At 42.8% G+C, this 24,211-nt stretch overlaps 1 protein-coding gene and 1 long non-coding RNA gene across 5 annotated transcripts in view; one reads left to right on the forward strand and one right to left on the reverse strand.

Annotated features, from left to right (window-relative positions):
- The window catches only part of LOC140502793 (uncharacterized), a 42,689-nt gene that overhangs the window by 15,035 nt on the left and 3,443 nt on the right, over window positions 1-24,211 (reverse strand). Inside the window, exons 2-6 of one of the 2 annotated variants that reach the window (XM_072606802.1) lie at window positions 22,565-22,711; window positions 20,589-20,715; window positions 19,830-19,928; window positions 13,226-14,975; window positions 2,129-2,141 (exon numbers count right to left, since the gene is read on the reverse strand). In XM_072606802.1, the coding sequence (XP_072462903.1) occupies window positions 2,129-2,141; window positions 13,226-14,975; window positions 19,830-19,928; window positions 20,589-20,715; window positions 22,565-22,585 (2,010 nt within the window). In that variant the 5' untranslated portion in view covers window positions 22,586-22,711. Of the gene's footprint in view, window positions 1-109; window positions 193-2,128; window positions 2,142-13,225; window positions 14,976-19,829; window positions 19,929-20,588; window positions 20,716-22,564; window positions 22,712-24,211 lie in introns of those variants that run through there. The other variant, XM_072606801.1, reaches the window with a different exon arrangement.
- On the forward strand, window positions 169-21,017 carry LOC140502807 (uncharacterized). Of its 3 annotated transcripts, XR_011966571.1 has the most exons (4): window positions 1,379-3,570; window positions 17,217-17,273; window positions 17,766-17,838; window positions 18,177-21,017. It is a non-coding gene; the product is annotated as an uncharacterized lncRNA (long non-coding RNA). The 3 variants fall into 3 exon arrangements; XR_011966572.1 differs by lacking the exon at window positions 1,379-3,570 and adding an exon at window positions 169-258 and having other exon boundaries at window positions 17,766-21,017; XR_011966570.1 differs by having other exon boundaries at window positions 17,766-21,017.

Here is a 24,211-nt window from a genome sequence, read left to right on the forward strand (position 1 = left end):
AGGAAAAATGAAAAGATGCAAAACTGGAGACTGAAGCATCTTGGGACCTAACAATGAGAGGACAAAGACCAAACCATGGAAACAATAGGAACACAACAGAAAACCTCACCTGGAGGCGGCCCGGGGCGGTCATTAGTACAGGGGTCATTCTCTCCTCTTCAGGAGAGGGTTGCTTCCTTTTGAATATAGTTGTCTAAGATGGAGCTGTGGAAGAAAAGGAACCAGGAGAGGGATTACTATGCTTTGTACGACCGTCAGGTGAGGGGAGGGAAATGGCCCTCAGCTCCACCCAGTCAGGTGGCTTGGATAAGTATCCTTCCCCGACTTTGGGGAGTCTGGTTTTGTGGCAGTCCCCGCCCTCAAGCCCCAGCCCAAGCTGAGCGTGGAGACCCTGGGCTCCGGGATGCCAAGCTGAGCCGTTAGAGAGGCCAGCGCTTCCTTTCTTTACGGGGAGCAGGGCTGTGGACTTGGGGGGCTGGGGGCTGCCTGACATGGCTGGGATCCTTTGGGGATGCCCCAGAGGCAGCTCAGCAGCTCCCACTCAACCTGGAGAAGCAGCTGCAGACTCAGACCCGGCTTGTGTGTCTACACACGTCTCCCCCCAAGCCTCAGCAGACTCTGGGGGCTCCCTCTCAGGCAGCGTGGGGTCCCTTCTGGTCCGGGTTTTCCTCTCTCAGTGTCTACACCACCTCCTTACAGAGCCTCCCCCAGGAGGCCCTGGGAGAGTCTCCCAGTCATCTGCAACAATGTAGCGCCTTCCCCCGGACCAGTCCGCAGGCAGCTCGCAGGTAGGCAGGACCCAGCGGACACCTGAACCGGGCCTCATCCCTGCCCCGCCCCACCACAACCCAGGCCCGCTCCCAGGCCCCGCCCCCGCCTCCCGTTTTGGGGGGCAAAGGGGAAGGGCCCGGGGCCAGGATCCGTGGGAGGTTCCCCCCTCCCTCCCCCGCTGTGCACGGGAAGTCCTGCCCGGAGGGGGGGTTAAGAGGGGGGCCTCCTCCCCACCCAAACCTCCAGTCCTGGAGCCCAAGCTTGGGGTCCTGCCCTGGGGGGGTCGTCTCCCCCCGGGGGCACGGAGGGAGGCAGGATCCGTAACTGGGGGCTTCCAGGTCATCAAATCTGCTCCGCTTCCATTTTACAAAAATGGAAACTGAGGCCGGAGCCGGGCGCTAGGGCCAGGGTCCACAGGGGGCGGTCCGGGGGAGGTGGGGGGTAGGGCGAGGACGCTGGGCCGCCCCCTCCCCTCCTACCTCTCGGGCCGCTCCTCCCTGACTCCCGGCCACGCCCGGGGTCTGGGGCCGAGAGCAGAAGGAGGAGAAGCAGGAACCCGGGGGCCCGGAGCGAAGTGGAGGTGACGTCACGCTCCCCAGCCCCGGCCGCCTGCTCCTTATTGCTAACAGCAACGCCTTCTGGGAAACGTAGTCCGCATGCCCGCGGGACGCCGTGCGCATGCTCGGATACCGCCTCCCTGTGCGGGCGCTTTCTGAGCTTGGTCCTCTGAGCGGTCCTGGGTCCGCGAGGGTGACTCCCCCTCCTCGCTTTCCCGACGCCCAGGCCCGCCACATAGCCTGGCCTGACCTGACCTCCCCGGGCCCTGGGAGACCTTGCTGGGACCTGGACGTCCTGACCATCGGCCGACCCCGAGAACCCCAGCGCCTGGGCCTCAGTTTCCCCTTTCTCAAAGGGCGCTCAGAGTCGGAGCAGCTTCCACGAAGGCCGAGGCACAAGCAGAGCCCTCCCTGGCTTTGGGGAGCGGGCGGAGGAAGGAGAAACTCCCCCGGGGAGCCTGGGGAAGGCACTGGGGAAATAAAGAAAAGGCGGGCGAGGCCCCCAGGCCGTCTGTCCAGGCTTTACCGCCTCGAGGATCCAGGGGCGCCCGAGCACGTGCGCAGAGCTGGAGTCCATGTGCCCATGCAGGTGCATTTGTGGCTACGATTGTGCCTTATGGGGGGGGGGGGGCAGGAAATAATAAATGCCTGTCTTTAAAGAGCTTTTCATTTTAAAAACTTGTAAGCGAACAGTCTTCAGAGCTTTTGTGTTATCACTAAAAATATACGCCTCGTTAGTGAAAGAGGCTGCACACAAAGCACTCAGAAGCGTTTGAGCTCTGGAGGAATGCCTGATAAACCCAAGAACCGGACCTGGCTGGGGACCGACTCCAAGTTCCACAAAAACTGATGAGAAAACTGCAGAGCAATTTGGAAAAAAAAACAGATTTAGACCAGCCCGTTACACTGCACCCTACAGGAAGTGCTGACACCTGATTTGATTAGAAAAGGTCATATTTTTTTAAGTGGAAGAAAGTAGATGAAGATATCTTTCATAACGAAAGCTGAGGAGAGAATTCTTGACGTGCTGATTATTGATAAACTAGAGATTATTTATAGAAGACTGTAACCGGCATGATTAAGGACCCTCCAGATCGTGTCCCTTGAGAATCATTTTAAGAAGATAACGATGACTTTGTTTGAGAAAAGCAGCTGTCACAGTCAACAAGCATTTTTAAAGCCCATGTTATGTGCCGTGCTGGGAATGCAAACACAAGCAAAGACTGCTTTTAAGGAGCTTACCATCTAACTAAGGAAGTAAGGAAGCTGTTGTTGAGGCATGCCCAACACTTTGTGAGCAAGCCAGACCCTTCCACCCTCCACTCTCTCTTGAAGTCTTTCCAAGTTCCTGTTTGTTGTTCCCATGATACAATCTAGCTCATCTTTTGTCATCCCCCTTTCCATTTGCCTTCATTCTTTCCCAACATCAGGGTCTTTTCCAGTGAGCCCTGTCTTCTCATTATTACATGGCCAAAATATTTCAGCTTCAGTTTCAGCATTTGACCTTGAAGTGAATAGCCTTACTTGATTTTTTTTTTGTATTACAAATGTCTTCAAAGTCAGCTCCCACACTGATGGCAAATTATTTAACTTGAAAGGCTGCAAGCCAAGACTAAAGTGGAGGGAGAGTTGGTGTGTGACAGTTTTGTTCACATGTAGCCTCTGAGGCTGAGATGCCACAGAGTATGGATTGATTATCTGCTATTTGTGCTAATTTTGACCTGATAACACCAACAAAATAGAGTTTCTCCACCAGCAAGCACTGCCCCATCCATATATGGAACTATCACTTACAGCAAATGGAGAAGTTTTGAATACTGTGGATAAGTTCACTTACCTTGACAGTAAACTTTCTAGGGATGTCCACACAGGTGATGAAATTGATGCACACAGTGCCAGAGCTAGCTCAGTGTTTGGGAGGCTCCAAGGAAAGTGTGGGAGACAAGAGGTATCAGACTGACTACCAAACTGAAAGTCTACAGAGCCATGGTTCTGACCCCATTGTTGCATGTTTGTGAAACCTGGACAGTACACCAGTGCTGTACCAGGAAACTGAGAAGCTTCTATTTGATTTATCTTAGGAAGATTCTGAACTCACACAAGGCAATGCTTACACGAAGGTCAGAAGAATCAATACAAGGAGAGTCTCAAGGTCTCTGAAGAACTTTGGAATTGATTTTATGATATGGGAGACACTGGCACAGGACTGACTGCCCAGCATGGTGTGCCCATGGCAGAGAAGGTACTGTGCTCTCTAAGCAAAGCAGGAATGAAATAGCTCAAAAGAAATGTGAGATGCACAAATTTAGAGAAAAAAGTCACTGCCCTCAAGGAATTTATAATCTAACAACACATAAAAGGAAAGCTGAGAGGGGGAGGGGAAAGTACCTGGGACATGATGGTAGAGTCAAAGTCAAGATGGTGGGAAACGGTTGACAGATTTTGGCTGGATATAAAAGGAAAAATTTAATTATAATCAGGTCAGTCCAAAATTGGAATGTACTGCCTTAAGAAGTAGCATGTTCCTCCTCACTGGCAGTCTTTAACTCAACTGTAAGGTAATATAGACTTGGTGATGTAGAAGGTCTTCTTGAGAAAGGTAGAAGTGGCAAGAACTGAGCAACTGATTAGTTAAGTTGGATGAGGGAGAATGAAGAGTAGTGGGTAATACTGAGATTATGAACCTGGGAGACTCAAAGCACAGCACTGCCTTTGACAGCAATAGGGAATTTTGGGGATTTGAGGAAGGAGGATAATGAATTCTGTTTCCAGCATGGTGAGTTTAAGATGCTTGTAGAGTATCCTGTTTGAAATGGCTCATATGCAATTTATAGTGCTTATGCTGGAAATTATATACATATATTCACATATACATATATGTGTATGTGTATATATATATAGCATATATATATATATACATATCAGTCATATGCATAAAGATGATGGTAAAATGTGAGGAATGGAGTTATTAAGAGAGAGCCTGTAGAGGAAGAAAAGGAGAAGGTCTCAAAACACATACAAGGATAACCCAGGGAGAGCAACACTGGGAAAATCCAGAGAATATCCAGAAGGAAAAAGTTAGCAGTGGTGTCAAGTGCAGCAGGCAGGTTAAAAAGCATGATGATTGAGGAAAGAATATCAGATTTGTCGATTAAGAAATTGTTGGTCACTTTGGAGAGAGCAGGTTCAGGAGAATGATAAAGTTGGTTACTTGACTGAAAAAGATTGGAGTGACAAGAGGAAGTGAAACTAGGGAGAACAAAATGCTTTCTTTTTTGGAGATCTCCCTATGTGTGGATGAGGTAGACTGAAGGAGTAGGCTATGAGATTTAAGGATGATGAGGAACATGAGATTAGGGAGTTTGAGTGTGCGTCTATGTGATTATCCAAGTCTCCTAGTATCAAGGTAGCTAGGTGGCTCAGTGGATAAAGTATCTGACTTAGAATCAGGAAGTCTCATCTTCTTGAATTCAAATATGGCCTCAAGACACTAGCTGTGTGACCCTCAGCAAGTCACTTAACTCTGTTTGCCTCAGTTTCCTCATCTGTAAGATGAGCTGGAGAAGGAAATGACAAACCATTTCAGTATCTTTGCCAACAAAACCCTAATGGGGTCACGGGGAGTTGGACGTGACTGAAAACAACTAAACAACAAGTGTGGCAGGGGTTGGGAAGGAAAGTAATCTGTAAAGGTTGGTACTGAACTCCTTGAACAAGAAGAGAGAATGATCTGGGGGTCAGAGAACTACAGCCACTATACCTTGGATTGGGTGCAAATTTTTGATTGGAGGAAAGTTTCTGAGTGAAGGAGGTAAATAAAGGGAGATCTTAGGAGTGATGGTAGGGAACAAGGAATAGTTTAACTCCTGTTCCAGAACTAGTTTGTCAGGGAGAAGACTGGAGAAGGGTAAATGTTGTCCTATTTTTCCAAAAAAAGGGGGGAAGAGGGAGGGAAGAATGCAATCTACAACTATAGCCAATAAGCTTGACTTTACTTCCGAGGAGCACAATTTTCTTTATTCTTAAATATTTGCTAAAAGTCAAAAGCAAGAATAACCATAACATTTACTCAATAGAACAGAAAAGCAGAAATAATCAAAATGTAACAGTGCATTCATAGACTTAGGCTACACTCCACCATTGATACGCACAGTGTCTAGGGGAAAGAGTAGACACGCAGAGAAACGTAGCACAGAGACATGAGTAGGGAAACTCATCTGCCTGGGGGAACTGACAACTTTGAATGGCAGAACCGGATGTCCGTGGGGCCTTTAAGGAATCTTCTTCATTAGACTATGAGCTCCTTAAGAGCAAAGAGTGCCTTGCTTTGCATCCCCAGCACCTGGCACAGCACCCAGCACTTAGTAGGTGCTTAATAAATACTTGTTGACAAGCATTCTTGATGAAAAGACTAGAGCTAAGTAGAAAATCTAGGTCACAAACAGGAATCAGGAGAATCATAAAAAGGTGATATTAAAGAGAAAAACATAAGGTATTAGATAATGTTAAACTGTTTGCATATTCAGTGGGAAGAAGACACATATAACCCCTTCTAACTTGATCATCACCAGGGGTCAAAGAGGGAGTCTAATGAAACAGAAGGCTTGGGGGTGATTCTGTTGTGTTTGGATGATCCCAAAAGAAGAAGACAATGGGCAGGGAAGGGGAATGCAGTGGGAGAGGGGAGGAAGGGGGAGGAAGAGAATGATTTCATACAAAATAGTATGTGCAAAGAGTTTACACAACAAGGAGGAGGCTGCAGAGGGGAAGCAGATGACATTTGAACCTTTCAGTGAAACTGGTTAAAGGAGGGAAGATACATATATACACACAGTTGGGTACAGAAATACATCTTAGCCAAAAAGGAAACAGAAAGGAAGAGAATTAAGGAAAAAGGGCTGGAAATAAGGAGAATAGACTAAGGGAGGCATTAGCCAGAAGCAAAAGAGACTCCTAAAGAGGGGGCAGGAAAGAAAAGAGAAGTATAAGATACAGGGAAATATACAGCAATCATTATGTGAATGTGATGAACTCACTCATAAAATAGTAAGAGGATAGCAGAATGAGTTGGAAATCAGAATCCAGCAAATGGCATTTACAAGAAACATTCTTAAAACAGAAATATATTCGCAGAACTCATATGAAGGCTTGGAGCAGCGTCTATATTACACTTCAGCTGAGATAGAAAAGACAAGGGTAGCAATGATGATCTCAAAGTAAAAGGAAAAATAGACCTAATTAAAAGAGATACAAAAAATAAAAAGAGATAAGCAGGGAAACTACATTTTGCTAAAAAAAAAATAGTACCATAAACAATGAATTAATCTCAATACTAAACATATATACTACAGAAATTTTTATAGCATCTCTTTTCTGTGGGTGAATAATTAAAACCTGAGGGGATGCCCATCGATGGGGGAATGGCTGAACAGGTTGTGGTGTATGATTTGAATGGAATCTATTGTGCTATAAGAAATGATGGGCAGGATGCTTTCTGAAAAGCCTGGAAAGACTTATATGAACTGATGCAAAGTGAAGTGAGCAGAACCAGAAGGTCATTGCACACAGTAACAGCAACTTTGTGTGATGACCAACTGTGAAAGACAATTCTGAAAGACTCATGGTGAAAAATCCTATCCACCTCCAGAGAAAGAACTTATGAACTCTAAATGCAAATTGAAATATAGCTTTCTCACTTTATATTTTTGCTTTTTTGTGCAACATGACTAATATGGAAATGTTTTGCATGATTTCAAATGTATAATTGATATCATATTGCTTGGGGGAGTTGGAGGAAGACTATTTGGGATGCAAATTTTTTTTAAAAGATGCCAAAGATAAGTAAATGATAAAATTTCAAAAATAAAAAATAGCATAGTATCTAAGTTCTTAAAGGAGAAGTTAAATGAGTTACTGGAAGAAAAAACAGTAAAAATTGTTTTACTTTAATAATGTGGGACCTAAATTTATCCAAGACCTAGATTAACCAAAATAAATAAGGACATAAAGAGATGAATAAAATTTTAGAAAAGCTACATATGCTAGACCTCTGGAAAATATTGAATGGGAACAGAAGGGAGAAAAATCTGTTTCTTACTTTTGCATGGCAGATTCACAAAATTGACGATGTAATAGACAGTAAAAATTTCACAAGTAAATGCAGAAAAGCAGAAATAGCAAATGCACATTTTTTTCTTACCAAAATACAATAAAAATTATATTCAATAAAGGGTCTTTGAAGAAAAGATTAAAAATTAATTGGAAACTAAAGAATTTAATCCAAGAGAAAGGGTGAGTCAAAGAACAAATATAGAAATAACTTCATTAAAGATGATAATAATGAAACAATATACCAGAATTTGTGGGATATGGTCAAAGTAGTAGTTAGGGGAAGTTTTCTATCACTGAACTCTTTCATCAATAAAAGAGAGAAAAAGAAGATCAACAAATTGGGCATGTAATTTAAAAAAACAACAACAACAAATTCTCCACCCTCCCAATTAAACACCAAAATAAAATCCCTAAAAGTCAGAGTAGAGGTTAACAGAATTGAAAGTTAAAAAAAACTCCAAACACCATTGAATTAATAAATAAAAGAGATGGTTTTATGAAAAGAACTAATAAAATAGATAAATCATTAACTAATTTGATTAAGAACAGAAAGAAGAAAATAAATTACCAGGATCAAAAGTGAAAAAGATAAATTTACAAGTAACAAAGAAGAAATAAAATAGCATCTATTTATAGGAATTATTTTTGACTAACTATATGTCAATAAAATTGTCAATCTAAATGAAATGCATGGATAGTTACAAAAATATAAATTATCCAGCTCAACTGAACAGGAAATAAAATACTTAAATAATATCATTTTAGAAAAAAGATATTGAATGAGCTATGAATGAACTTCCAAAGGGGGGAAAACCCAAGACCAGATGGATTTACATGTCTACCAAACATTTAAAAAGCAATTCCAATGCTAGAGAAACTACTTGAAAAACTAGGTAAAGAAGGTATTCTATTATATTCCTTGTCTGACAAAAATATAGTCTTCATACCTAAACTAGGGAGAGTCAAAACAGAGAAAAAAAATGTAGACTAATTTCTTTAATGAATATTAATGCAAAAATTTTAAATATTAGCAAAGAGATTAAAACAATAATATATCACAAAAGATCATACTCTATTATCAGTCTGGATTTATACCAGGAATGCAGGGCTGGTTCTATATTAGTGACATTATTAGCATAATTGATCACATTAGGTACATAATATATAGAAGTAAATCAGCATGGCGACCTGATATTTAATAAACCAAGAGACTGCAGGTGTTGGGGCAAGAACTTGCTATTTGACAAAAACTTCTGGGGAAAATGGAAAACAATCTGACAGAAACTAAGTCTAGACATTTCACACTATACAAGGATAAGCTTAAAATGGGCACATGATTTAGACATAAAGGGTAACACTCTAAACAAATTAGTGGAACATGGGAATAAGTTGCCTGTCTGATCTATGGATAAGGGAACAATCATGACCAAACAATAGATGGAGAGGGTATAGGAGGTAAAATGGGATAATTTTGATCATATAAAATTTATGCACAAAGAAGACCAAATTAGAAGAAAAGCAGGAAACTCGGGAGAGGGAAAGAATCTTCACATCAGTCTTCTCTGATTTCTAGTTTAAAAGAAAAGGAGCCATTCCCCTATTGATAAATGGTCAATAGGCCATTTCAGAGAAGAAACCTAAGCTATCTCTAGCTTAGCTAGCTAGCTCAGAGAAATTGGAATACAAACAAACCTGAGGTACCACCTTATATACATCAGATTGACTAAGATGACAAAAAAGGAAAATGAAAAATGCTGGAGGGGCTGTAAGAGAACAGACACACTGAAACACTGTTGGTGGAGCTTGTGGACTTGTCTAACCATTCTGGAAAGCAATTTGGAACTATGCCTGAAAGCCATTAAACCACGTCTATTCCTTTCCCTAGCAATAGCACTACTACATCTATATTCCAAAGAGATCAAAGAAAAGGAAAAGGACACATGTACAAAAATATTTATAGGAGCTTTCTTGAGAGGGCAAAGAATAAGAAGCTGAGGGATACTTATCAATCGGGCAATGGTTGAAGAAATTATGGTATATGAATGTGAAGGAATACTTTTTGTTTTAAGAAATAATGAAGGAAATGGATTCAGAAAAACCTGAAAAGACATGTATGAACTGATGCAAAGTGGAGTAGAGCCAGAAAAACGATTTATACAATAACAGCAATAAGAATCATATATAATAATAAACTTTGAAAGATGTCAGCAATTCTGATAAGTGAAATGACCAACCACAATTCCAAAAGACTCGTGATGGAACTTCCTATCCAACTCCAAAATACAAACTTTAAAAAATATTTTCATTTATTCTTAACATTATTTTTTTAAAACTTGAATTCTTCATTCTCTCCATCCCTCTTACACCTTCCCCTCTCGCTGAGAGATCAAACAATATCAGTTATACATGGGAAGTCATGAAAAGCATATTTCCATATTAGCATGTTGCAAAAACGAACAGAAAGAAAGAAAGAAAATGTGAAAAAAGTGTGCTCCAATCTGTACTGAGTTCCTCAGTTTTTTCTCTGAAGGCAGATAGCATTTTTCGTCATGAGTCCTTTGGAATTGTCTTGGATCACTGTATTCATCAAAGTAGCAGTCTTCTGGTTTCACTCACTTTACTTTGCATCAGTTCATACAACTTTCCAATTTTTCCAGTTCCTTCAAAGTATTCTCACCCATCAGTGACTCAAGACCCTTTACTGCCTTAGTTGCTTCCTCTGGACAGCCTTCACTCTGCCAGGTTGTTGTCATTTGTTCTCAGAGAGGACCAAAATGACATCACTATGTTAGAGTTCAATTCCAGTGTGTCCAGCTCTGGCTGATCAGACCAACACGAGCTTGGAATGCTCTATGACAGGCTGGGGACAGATAGTCCATGTGAACATTTGGGGTGGATTCTCTAAACTTGTGCATCTCACATTTTTTTTTTTTTTTGAGCTACTTCAATTCTGCTTTACTCATGAGCACAGCACCTTCTCTGATGAGGGCACATCATGCTGGGCAGTCCTGAACCAGTGTGTCCATGTCACATAATGAATTCCAAAGTTCTTAACAGTTTCCATGTACATCCAAGAACACAATACTCCATATGAGAGCTAACAAAGCTAGAGTAAATCCCAAATGTTCATATAGACTATTTGTGCCCAACTTGTGCTAGAGCTTTCCAAGCTTATATTGGTCTGATCGGCCAGTCGGACACAGTATACATTGACCCCAACATCACGAGGTCATTCTGGTCTTCCTCAAGTACAAAGGGCATCAAAGAACAAACTGTAGGGATATCATCTCCCTACTTCTGGAAGTTCCTCTCCTCCAAACTCAGCTTAAAGTGGCATTCACTTTTGACTGCTATCACTGTGCAGATTCATTTGGAGCTTGCAGTTCACTAAAACCCCCAGATCTTTTTCATAACTGCTCCTCTGTTACACTTGTGACGTTGACTTTTTCATATACAGACATGTGACTCTTCACTTATCTCTGTTAAATTTTATCTTATTATACTCAGCCCAGGGCTGTTGTCAAGATCCTGAGACCCTGAGCCTGCCCTCCATTTGCTTTATTTTTCTCATCTTTGTGTCATCCGCATATTTTTTGAGCATGCCATCTGTGACTTTATGCAAGTCAGTGATCAAATGTCAAACGGCCCAGGAGCAAGCACAGAGTCCTGACGCACTGCACTGGAGTTCTCTTCCCATACTGACACTAAGTCATTAGGAACTTCTAATCCAGTTTAGATCCGCATCTGACACCACACACCACAATAAATGCCAATTCACCATATAATTTCAACTACGATACAACAGAACAAGGAAAAAATTGACATGGGATCCTTCTCCCTTCCCTTGCTATCTAAAAGTAAACAGGGAGGTTTAGAAACTTGAATACTGCACCATGCCATGGTAATGGAAGTGGAGTCTTACTTGTAATGAATGGAAGAATGGAAATTCCAAGAATTTCCAGTAGGAAAGAACTTCTGGGAAATGTAGTTCAGAGGACAGGTCAAGTTTGTTATACTCACACTCCCAGAAAGGCAGACTAGTTTAAGTTCACTTCCGTCCTGATGTCCAACAGAACTCTGCCCATGTTTCACACAGGCCCCTGTCCCAACAAGTGTTTCCTGTTGGCTCCCACACTCGCTCCCAAGTCCTGTCTCGACTGCCTTCCTTTAGAAAGTCTCTCGAGTCTTCCAGTCGTTAACATCCACCTAACATCATTGTGTATTTATTCTGTATCTTGCATTTGTGTCTGTAGAAATGTTGTTTTTCCTTAGTTGAACAAAAGTTCCTTGAAGGCAAGGATGGTCAATGCTTTTTCTGACATCTCCTACCTCTATCAGTACCTGACACACACTATTTAACAAATGTTTGCTGACTGATGGTGTGGTCCCTATCTTGGGTGCCTTCGTTTAAGTGTAGCCTCTGCAGATGACCCAAAGTCTCAGTTGACTTCTCTAAATGTACAGCTTATGTCCCACAATCTGGGAATCATTTGTGTTTGGATATATTTGTCTCTGATATGGCCTAGGGAGACAATGAATCAAAACTGAAAAAGTGCTGGACCGAGAGTCAGGAAGACCTGGGTTTGAATATTACCTCATATTCTTCTTACTTGTGTCAACATGGGTGAGTCACAACCACTAGGGTTCTCAGTTTCCTTATCTGTATGTAATCTGTATCCCAGCTAGCCAGACTCTAGGCCAATAACAATGATTTGGTAAAATCTTGGGAAGACCCCTCCAATGTTTTTCTCTGACTCCCATTTGCCCTTGCCCAGTTCCCCTTGGGAAAATCTGAACATAGTGTGTAGACAGCTTCTGTATGCAACGTACAAAGGAGCAACAAGGGCTAAAGCTCATATAAAAGCTGTAAAGGCAAACTGTACATATCATGAAACTCTGAAAACATGTCTATTAGGCAAGGGGTTTGGGCCTTACAAATCTGTTAATTCCCAGTATCTCTGAAATCATTTTTATCCATGATCATTAATGCAGATAATTTCTCATGACTTTTCTTATTCCAACTTCAGAATATTTTCACTGACAAGTTCTAAAATTTTGTGTAATAAAATTATTTTGCTTTTAATGATCACCTACCTATTCCTTGTTTGGTTAAGCTTCTTCCCCTCTATCCAAAGTTGTCCAAGACACAACCTATCAGGTTCTTCTAAATTATTGTAAAAGAAAATCTTTTATATACAGGTTTCAAGTCATTTGAAACTATTGTGTTATATGATATAAATGCTAGTCTAAACTTGATTTCTGCAAAACCAGTTGTCACCAACAATCTAGTCAAAGAGGGAATTCTACCAGGAAGTTAAGTTCTTGAGTTTATTTCTGAGTGGAGGTCAAGTAGAGAGCACCTGTAAAATTACTCCAAATCTCCCCAGCAAATTAAGAATCAAAGGCAGGTACAATAGGTATGAGGTTTCTGGGAGGGAGATGGCTGTGAGCTTTAGGAAGAAAAAGTTTGAAATAGCCAACATGGGAAAGCAGGTGTGGATTTGCTTCACCTAGAGGGTTTCCCCTCTCAAAAAAGGATTGTAATGCTGGCTGAAATCATTCTTAAATTCATTATCTTCAAAGGCCTCATTGCAGCATGAAATATAGAAAATGTATTAGGTTATGTACCCTGGCTAAGGGGCTTTCCACCTATATCATATAGCCCAGCCTAAAATGATACTGGGTAAAGTGTTTGTGGTGGAGGATAGCCTTCCCATAATCATTATTAACTTCACAGTTTCTTCCCAGTATGAATTCTCTGATGGTGAGTAAGCTGTATTTTCAGCCGAAAGGCATTTCCACACTCATTACACGCATAAGGTGTCTCTCCAGCGTGGATTCTTTTATGTCGAGTAAGGTGCGTGCTCAAGCGGAAGGCATTCCCACATTCATTACACTCATAAGGTCTCTCTCCAGTATGAATTCTTTTATGTCGAGTAAGGTGTGTGCTCAAGCGGAAGAAATTCCCACATTCATTACATTCATAAGGTCTCTCTCCAGTATGAATTCTCTGATGCCTTTTAAGTTCTCGGCTGTGACCAAAGGCCTTGGCACATTCATCACATTCAAAAGGTTTCTCACCGGTATGAATTCTCTGATGCTGAGTAAGTTGTGTTCTCTGGCGGAAGGCCTTCCCACAGTCATCACATTCGTAAGGTTTTTCACCAGTATGAGTTGTATGATGTTGATTCAGTCCAGTCTTCTGGCGGAAAGCTTTTCCACATTCATGACACTCATATGGTTTCTCACCAGTGTGAATTGTCTGATGTTCGGTAAGAGCAGTTCTCTGTCGAAAGGCCTTCCCACATTCATGACATTCATAAGGTTTCTCTCCTGTATGAATTATGTGATGTTGAGTAAGTCTTGATCTTTCACTGAAGGCTTTTCCACACTCATTACATTCGTAAGGTTTTTCACCAACATGAATTCTCTGATGAACAGTAAGTCCTCTCTTCCAGCGGAAGGCCTTCCCACATTCATTACATTTGTAAGGCTTCTCACCACCATGGGTTCTCTTATGTAGAGTAAGTCCTCTCCTCAAGCGGAAGGCCTTCCCACATGCATCACATTTATAATGTTTCTCTCCACTATGAAGTGTCTGATGTTGGATAAGTTCCTTCCTACAGTGGAAGCCCTTTTTACATGTATCACATTTATATCTTTCTCCAGTATGAATTTTCTGATGTTGAGCAAGTCCTGACCTCTGACTGAAAGCCTTCCCACACACATTACATTCATAAGGATTTTCTCCATTATGAATTTTCTGATGTTGGATAAGTTGTGTTCTCACTCGGAAGATCTCTCCACATACATTACATTCATAAGGTTTTTCTCCACTATGAGTTGTGTGATGTTGAGTAAGCCCTGATCTCTGACTGAAGCCCTTTCCACATATATTACATTCATGAGGTTTCACACCAGTATGAATTGTCTGATGTTGAGTAAGCCCTGACCTCTGACTAAAGCCCTTCCCACAAATATGACATGCATAAGGTTTCTCTCCAGTATGAATTCTCTGATGTTGCATAAGTATTGATCTGAACCTGAAAGTTTTCCCACAGTCATTACATGCATGTTTCTCTCTAGCACACATTCTATGATCTTTAAGTGGCCCCAAATTATGCCTAAAGGATTGTCCATATTCGTTATATTTAGAAAAAATCATTTTGGAGCACGTTCCATTCCTCATCCTTAGATCTGAATACATTCTGAAGTACCTTCTGTATGGAGCACACCTGTCAAGACTCTTTTCTCCTCTTTCTGATGGAACTAAGATCACACTGCTGATTCCAACATGTTTATTAAATTCATTTTCTCTTGGCTTTTTGGAAGGTTTCTTTTGTGTGATTCTTATTTCCTGGGCATTTCCTTTCTTCTCATTGCTTTGATGCATCTCTAACTGGGCATCCCATTCCTGGGCTACTCCCAAAGTAGCAAAAAAGCGACCATCTCTTGAGAGTCTTTCCTGGGATGATTCTGCCATTGAAATGCCCAATTCTGGTGATGACTCCTTGTTTTCATGCTCAGTTTCCCAATCTGAAAGAAATAAAAAATGTAAATATCCTCTTCTTCCTTTGATGGACACCTAGTGTTTTCCAGTAAAAAAGATTATTTTCTAAACTTTATTTCCTGCTAAGCCGTTCTCTAGTTTTTCTCAGTAATTTGTTTTTTGGGGATGATTCAACAAAGTTGCTACAAATATCCATTCCCATGCCTTACTTATTGAGTCCATCCACTAATCTATTTTTAAAAAACTGATTAACTAGTACCAAATAGTTTTTATCATTACTGCTTTAAAATGTTCATATCTTGTAGTGCTAGGATCCTCCCATCCCTAATTTTAAAAATGATATCCCCATCGTATCCTAGATGTTTTGTTCCTATATATGCTTTTGTCTAATTCTAACGAAGTTAAGTTGTATTTAGTTTTTTAAAATTTATTTTTATTTAGTTAACATGACCCGTCCATGACCATTAAATTTCTCTCCAATGATTTTACTTTTCCTGGGGTTCTAATGATTGTTTTACATTTTTTATGTTTCATCTTGATCAATTAACTACCATGTATTTTGTAGATATATACGTGGAATTTCGATATTTATCTTTACTTTCTGCAGTTTGTTACTCAAACAGAAATGATGATGATGATTTTTAGGATCCATTTTTCATCCCACTATTTTGCTGGGGTAAATAACCTCAGTCAATTTTAAGGTTGATTATCTAGAATTTTCTAAGTAAAGCATCGTATCTTCTTCAAACAGAAGTATTTTTGTTTCCTCTTGGCCAATGATTACTCTCCTAATTTATTTTTCCTGTCTTTCTGCTTTACATAGCTGAGGTAGATCAAGGAATAGTGAAGACAGGCACCACCACAGAAAAACTACAGAAATAAAAGAAAAACCAGGATGAAAAGTAGTGTGCACTTTCCTCAACCCGTAGCCTCAAGCTTCTTAACACAAATACCCAAAGATAGGCAACAAACAAGAGGAACTAGATAGGAAGGCAAGTTTACCTCGTAGGTATAACTAAATATTGGTGGCATGAAATGTATGTTTAAACAACAATGGCTGTGTTTGGGTATTTTTTTTTTAAAGACAATATTTGCTAATATCACATATCAAGGTAGACTAGAGGAGAGAAGCATGGAGAATATTTGGATGAAGGTCTAATGTGGAAGAAACCAGAGATGTTCTTATATACAATAAACCAACTGGACAGAAAGGCAATAGATGAGGAGTGTGGAAACAAATCAAAAGCTTGGCAAAGAGGTATGCCAAAGTAGTGGGAGAGGATTGTCCAAGTATATGTACACCCTGTCTCTCTGACAAAAGGTGAACTGCCTTCTGGACTTGCCACAGGGATGATTTCATCCTTCAGATATGATGGAAAATGACTTAACAACACAATCATGAACTAGCGTTTATATAGTATTTTAGAGTTTGCCAAGTGTTTTACAAATACTATTTTAGCCTCAAAATCCTGAGTCGTATTATTTCCATTTTAGAAATGGGGAAACTGAGGAAAAACATCAGTGCCTTGCCCATCACACAACTAGTAAATGTCTGAATCTGGATCTGACCGTAGGTCTGCCTGATATCAGACCTAGCCCTCTATCCACTGTACCACCTATCAGCTTATTTTATTAATATAGGGAGAAAACTGTTCCTAGTTTTAAGAATTCAATTTTTTTTTTTGCTTCCAATGTTGATCATCTCTCTTCCTTGACTTTCAGGATCTCTATTTTGGTCTTTAATTTGGATTTTTTAAAAAGGTTTTTTGTTTTCTAAGTTTTTTTTCAGTCTTGTGCCCAGATTGTTGATCTATACTTTCCTTTTCTTGTTATCAAAATTGTCTGGAAATATAAAATTTCCCTAAGGACTGTTTTGGGTATATCACAAAATTTTTAATATACTGTCTCCCTGTAATAAATTTTCACATTGTCTCATCTTTAATGAACCTTGCTACAGTTTCTCTGATTTGTTCTTTGACATACCTGTTCTTCAGGACTGTTTACTCAGGATCTTGCTGATTTTTAATACTTTCTTCAGCCTTTTATTAAATATTTTTATTGCATTGTAGTCTATAAATGATGTGTTTAAATATTTCTGATTTTCTGCATTTGTAAAGTTTTAGGCCCTAATAAGTGGTCAAGTTTTGTAAAGCTGCCACACACACCTAAGAATATGCATACTCCTCTCTATTCCTCAAAGGTCTACTATATCTAACTTCTCTAAAATTCTATTCGGATAGCTAACTTTAGTTTATTTTCTGGTTTAGATTCCTCTAGGGCCGAGATGGGGTATGCTAATGGCTCTCAAAGATTTCACAGGAAAGGTAAGTAGGATCTAAAATGCCACCTGAGAAGTCATCCCGGAAAGGATGGAAGATGTCCAAGAATGAATGCTCCAGTACTTAGCAAATTACTTAGCACATAGTAAGCACTTAACAAATGCATCTTAATTGATCAACTGAATACATTCTGGAGATAGAAAGGGAAATAGTTAGAGTGAGGAGGAAAAAATGGTATTTGTCTGAAGAGACTAATGTGGATGGCACAGGGGCCTCCCCAATTAAATTAATTTAAAAATGGAATGTATAGAAAATAAAAACAAGACTAATTGAGGCATATTCCTGCAAAAATAGCGTTAGGTATGCTAAACCTCAAAATGAATTCGGACACGCAAGGGAAGCTACAGGCAATGAAAAGACTGCTGCTGTTGGGGTCATCTTAGCTATAGTGGGAGACAGAGGAGGATCAAAGGAAGGTAAGAAGCTAGGCATGGAGTGGGTGAGATGACAACACTTATTTTGTTTCTGTTCTCTCAGACAAGGCGAGGAAAGGACAAAAGAAAAAGTGATTGACAGCTGATACCCAGTGTGAGCAAAGTGAAAGGAAGAGGTATCTACTTTTTCGTAATGAATTCAAGTCACTTGACCCAGATGAAACAGACATGGGTACTGAAAGTTCCGGCAGATGTGACAGCTGAGCCACTGAAAGGTGTCTTTTAGATCATGGAAAACTGGAGAGGTGTCATAAAATTAGAGGAGGTCAAATGCCCCAATTCTCAAAAAAGAGAACAATCTCCATACAGACCACTGAATTTGATTTCATTTCCTTGAGAAAATTCTAAAATGGATCACAAAAGAGAAGGAACAGTGATTGATTATAAAGTTCCAACATGGTAGCTTCATCAAGAACAGGTCATAGTGGACTCATTTCTTTTTCTTTTCTGGCAGGATTACCAAAATGACTGAAGGACAAGAGTCAAAGAATAGCTGTGAATGGTTTGACAGATGGATTCCAGAGGCACCTCAAGTTTCTCTGATTAGTCCTAGGCATTTAAGATTTTTAGCAAGGCCTTAGAAAAAGGCAAAGATCAAATCTGCTCATCAAATTTGTAGCTGACACAAAGCTGGGAGGGGTTGCTAACACAGTGCATTAGTGTCAGGATCCAAAAGGAGTGGAACAGACTAAAGCATTGGGCTGAATCTAAGAAGATTACATTCCATAAGAATATGGGTAAAATCTTACTCTTGAGAGTTAAAAAAAAATCAACCTCACAAATAAAAGACCAGAAAAGAATGGTTAGGCAGTAATTGCTCTGAAAAAGATCTTGGGGTTTCAATGCACTTCAAGATGGATATGAATCCACAATGTGATGTACCTGCCGGAAGAGTGAATGTGATCTTGAACTGCAGGAAGCAATATTCACAGCACTATTTTCTTTGTTTCATCCTGAAGACACACAGAGCTGCGGCCAAGCAGACCCACGTTCTCTTCTTTTCCCCCAGTTCCGCTAATGTAACACTTGTTATTTCAGCTACTCCTGCCAGCCACAGGTGACTCTGAGCTCGACCACTCGGTCACACCACTATTCCTTTTTGGTTTTTTATTTTCACAGTTGTAAAGAAGGGAGGAACCATAAGAAAAAACAAAAAGAAAGCAAATAGTCTGCTTCCCTCTGCATTCAGACTCCAAAGTTCTTTCTCTGGGTGTGGACAGCATTTCCCATCATGAGTCTTTTGGAGATGTCTTAGATCCCTGGATTGGTGAGAAGCCCTGGTCTATCAAATCAGTCCTCACACACTGGGGCTATCACCGTGAACAATGTTCTCCTGGTTTTGCTCACTTCACTCAGCATCATTCATCTTTCCAGGTTTTTCTGAGGTCGGCCTGCTCATCATTTCTTGTAGCACAAGTAGTATTGCATTACATTCACATACCACAACTTGTTCAGCCATCCCCCAATGGATGGGCATCCCCCTGATTGCCAGTTCTTGGCCTCCACAAAGAGAGCTGCTATAAACATTTTTGTACATGTGGGACCTTTTTCTGCTTTTATGAGCTCTTTGGGACAGTGTTAGATGTCATACCACTACTCTGCAGGGACCAAGCTAGTTTCTTCATCTTCAACATCACCCTATCTACTGTCCACAAAGACACCAAAGAATCCCTATCCCTCCAAAACTCTCACTGGACCCTCATGTCCCTTCAAGCTACTGATCTTTTCCTTTTCCAGCCAAACTCCTAAAGAAAGTTGGTACATTCATTTCCTCTACTTCCTCTCCTGTCACTCTTCTAAACCATCTGCCATGAGGCTTCCAAACTCATTTGACTTAAACTGCTCTCTCCAAAGTCACCATCCATTTCTGAATTGTCCATTCTAATGCCTATTTATAAATCTTCTGGACTTTTCTGTAGCATTTGACGGAAAAGGGTGCAGGACAGAACTTGGGGTAATATCCCTAAGCCAGTGAGCCACTAAAGAAGGAGGGGGAATGGTCAAACAGGCAGAGAATCAAGAGAAAAAAGTGTCACAAAAATCCAGAGTCATGGCATTCCCTCACAACAGTCACCTGAATGGCTCAATGAGCCATTGCCTGACTCACCTGAACAGCTGCTTCTTTGGGCAACGTCTCTCGCTGGCTTTGACGGTGCTTCCCCTCGTTCCAGCTGGCAGATCACATGTGGTTTGGAAGCTGCAAGTCCTATCCATTACAAATGGGAAAGTGTTTTGTGCCAGCAAACCACTTCAAGATTCAATCATAGGCCCTTTCTCTTTGGAGCTAAGAAAGCACAATAGGGAGACCCAAAAGGTGGCAAAGACACCTGTTTCTGATACTAGGAAGTACAGATGGATGAAGAGAAAATGAATTCATGTGACCTGTTTGTTCACTATGAACAGGTGGGGAACCTTTCTTGTCTTCAGGTCTCTGTAATGGGATGGAAGAGAGGGCAATCTTAGGTCTGAGAAAAACAGGGGTGCAAACCAAGGGACAACACCACCAAGCTATCAGGTTCCAGAGATACAAAGTAAGCCCCTCCTCCAAACATCCCTGGAGGCAGCAAGGTACCATGGAAGAAACACTGGCTCCAGAGAACCTACTGTTGATGGTTACTGCCCATGGGAAGGAAGGCAAGTCAGCGCCCTCTGTGATTATTTCTTCATTTGTAAAATGAGGGCATGGGAACAGGGAAGCTCTGAGGTCAAGATCTAGAATCCCATGACTTTTCATTTGTAAATGGGTCACACTTCCATCCTATCTCTCTTGTCCTCAAGAGGACCAAGAAATACCACAGACACCCTACACCAGTCACTGAGAGAAAAAGCAAAGATGCTCCAGTGGGAAAATTCGGAGTGTCCTCACCCAGGCAGACAAGGTTCCTGTAGTTCTCCAGCATCACCTCCTTGTACAGCTCCTTCTGAGAAGGCTCTAGCTTCTTCCACTCCTCGGGGGTGAAGTCCACAGTCACATCTCTGAATGTCACTGCCTCCTAAAATATCAAATATGCTCAGTTAACCAGGACACATCCCTTACATAGATGTAGGAGGAGGAATTCTGTTGGCAAGAATTGTACCTAGTTTTTCTCAAGAACGTTCGGAGCGTCAGTGTTTTCCAGGTGTCATACTTTTTCACTAGTCTCCCACAGAGTTTAGAGATATTGTGACTGCATCTTTTTGTATTTTTTCAAGTAACAAACATTTCTCTCTCCCTCAACTAAAAAAAGAATGAAACTCTTGTAATAGATACGCATAGTCGAGTAAAGCAAATTCCCATATTGATCATATCCAAAAATGTATGCCTAATTCCACATCCTGAGACCATCATCTCTGTCAGGGGGTGGCCTGGGTTTTCATCATTGCTCCTTTGGAATCACAGTTGGTCAGTGCCTTCATCACAGCTCTTAAGCCTTCAAAAGCTGTTTATCATTCCACTATTGTTGGGACTGAAAAAACTGCTCTCTTGGCTATGCTTACTTCACTCAGCACTGTAACTTTCAGAATCAAATGCAGAGCTGTGGAGATGGCACCAGGAGTGGGGAAGGGGGGAAAAGGACTTCTAGAAGTCAGAAGTTACAACCTATCCCTGTGTTGCATGTGCTTTGTGAGCATGAGCCCACTTCCCTCTGGACTCTAGATAACTGGTAGGAAAGTACATCACAGACTTTTGTCTGTGTCTGGGGGGAGGGGGGAGGAGTGTTTTATACCAAATGTTCTCATTATTATCTAAAAGTCACTTCAGTATAGTTAACTAAATGCTATCGACTGACAATAATAGAGGAAAGAACACCGGTGGGGGCTCATAAGCTACTGCACTAAGAAAAGACAATACTTTGACCCTTCAAGGGCACCTTTAGAACCATAAAGGACCTAATAACCATGTTCTGGGGCCCCTATTCATCTGTACAAGTGGAAACTGAGAGAGTTATTTTAGAGCATGTGCTACATAGACCTATACAGAAGAGACTCATCAGAGACACAAAGTGATGAGGAGCTGGAAAGGTACTTAAGAGCTAAAGACCAGGAAATGCTTCTGGTAGGAAATGCCTGTACTGAGACTTGAAGGAAGCTGGGGATTTGAAGGCAATGGTGAGGAGAGAACACATTCCTGACACAGGGTAGATGTAGCTGGTGCAAAGGCAAGAACATGGGAGGAAATAAGAATAGTTTCTTGGGTGACATAGTGTATAAAGGGGAATGATGCACAAAAAGGAAGAAAAGATGTCAGAGGTCAAGTTGTGAAGGGCATTAAATGTCAAACAGAAGAACTGATACTTGACCACTGGAGTTCCAGGCAGACATGAGATCACTGAGTAGGGGAGGGAGGTGGTCAGCCCACACTTTAGAAGAATCACTGTGCAGCTCTATGGAGTGCGGCAAGTCTTGAGGCAGACAGACCAAGAGACCACTGAGGTGAGTGATGGGAGAGTGGAAAAGCCGGTAGGGAGAGAACAGATGGAAGAGATGTTGCTGACATGGAAATGGATTTGGCAACCAACTAGATATGTGTGTGGGAGACCAAGGCCTTGGGGATGACCTTGAAGTTACCAACTGTGGAAACTGGAAAAATGGTGCTGCCCTCAGAAGAAGTAGGAAAGTTGGGAAGCAGGAAAGAAATAGGAAAATAAAATGGGAAAAGTTTGGAAGAGGTTTGCAGGGGAAAGACAAAACATTTGGCTTTAAACCTGCTGTGTTTGCGAAGCCTACAGGATGCCCACCCAGTGTAAGGAGTCAAAACCAAGTTCAAATCACAGAAACCACAAAAATGACATTAAAGAAAATGACAATAATGAATACGAAATGCAGAGATGACATTTCACAAAAGAACAGACAACCTCTCACCTGGGGGGCCCCAGGAGTCATGGCTTCCTCTTCAGAGCTACCTCCTTTTGGTCAGTCAGAAGTGGAACTGGGGAAGCAAAGTGCACCCTGAGGGGGGCACTGGTCCTCTCCAGAGTCCCCAGAAAAGAGGGAGCTCACAGGATAGTCCTAGAATGTAACCCAATTACACAAATATTCGTGACACGCCAGATTACTGTGCTGGGGGCAGAGGCTAGCCCAGACCCACTTGGTGCCAACTCCATGAAACAAGATGCCCTCCGAAAATGAGGTGATCGTGCGGTCTGACCCAACCCTGGACCTGCTCAGCAGTGCCACCTGCCTTGGCCTCCTCTCGGGGGGATGGGAGGCCCGAGGCTGGAGCGCCCCATTCCTCTCCAAGGCTGGGCGGGACCTTCATGCCACTTTTCCTCCGCAGCCCTGCTCGGTCCCCACTCCGTGGACCCAGATGCCCCTGTGCGGGCGGCCCTGGGGCGCTCCAGCACTGCCCTGCCCGGGCCAGCTCCCTCTCCATGTGGTCTTTTCCATGACACTCCCAATGGTTAGCGCAGTGCCTGGCACGCAGCAGTCCCTGAATACGTTTATTAAATTGGAGATCCAAAGCCAGGGGCAGAGGCTTCTAGCCCTCGGGTGAAGGTCACGACCTTGGTGGTGGCATCCCCGGTCACAGCCCAGGTAAGGCAGGGGCGGGGTAGGTGTGTCCTGGGAGGGGGGAGGGGCGCGGACACCATCCTCCCCCAGGGGACCAGGGTTCCCCTCCTTCTGGGAAGGCTCAGGGCCATCTCTCCCCCTGGCCCACATCGGACTTGTTGGCACGCTGACTGCCCCAGCGGACCGGCGCTCCTGGAGGCTGCCACCCATACCTGGAGCCTGGCACACAGGAGGGCACGCGCGGAGCCCCCCGCCCCTGCGTCTGCAGCAGCGGCTGAAGGAGGGCTGAGCTCTGGGTCGGTGGACGACTAGCCGGGCTTCGCTGCCCAGCCCCAGAGCACGGGGTCGAGCTGGCGCTGCCTGCGTGGGCACTGCCAGGGGCTGCCATCCTCTGGGCGCAGGGGCTGGTGGCGCCGGCTCTGTCCGCTAGGGGGCGGCACTCGCCCCCTCACAGACAGCTCAGCATTCTGCAGGGGCAATGGGTGCGAGGGGCAGAGAAGGAATCCACGTGTGACATCAGCACGAGTTATGACACGTGACAGGCGCAAGGCCAGGGCTAAGATCCACGTGACCTCACTGGAGAAGCACGTGCACAATGAGGGGTTGGGAGCGTCCCAAGCAGGAAAAGGGAGGAAGCCCTTCCGGGGCTGGGGGGGGGGGCCTGAAGGGAGCTGGGCGAAGAAGCCCAGCCGCACGCCCTGGGGCGGGTCACTGCACCCATCTGCCTCAGTTTCCGCCTCTGTAAAATGGGATTCCCCTCAAGGGCCCGGAAGTAGCCCGCCCTCCCTCCTTATCCCGGGCTTCCCTACTAGAGTCAGGGCCTCCCCTCAAAAAACCCGCCCTGTTCCCCGCCCCCTCCCATTGGACGGGACTGGGGACGGGGAGGCAGCGGCCCCTGTGGTTGGACAGGCCTCAGCCCCAGCTGGCCAATGAGGGCGTGGGCTCGCGGAGGGGGCGGGCTGCGGGCACGGACTACGGACTACGCACGCTCGGCTGGCC

The sequence above is a fragment of the Notamacropus eugenii genome, chromosome 4 (genome assembly GCF_028372415.1).
Source record: "Notamacropus eugenii isolate mMacEug1 chromosome 4, mMacEug1.pri_v2, whole genome shotgun sequence".
Taxonomy (NCBI): domain Eukaryota; kingdom Metazoa; phylum Chordata; class Mammalia; order Diprotodontia; family Macropodidae; genus Notamacropus; species Notamacropus eugenii.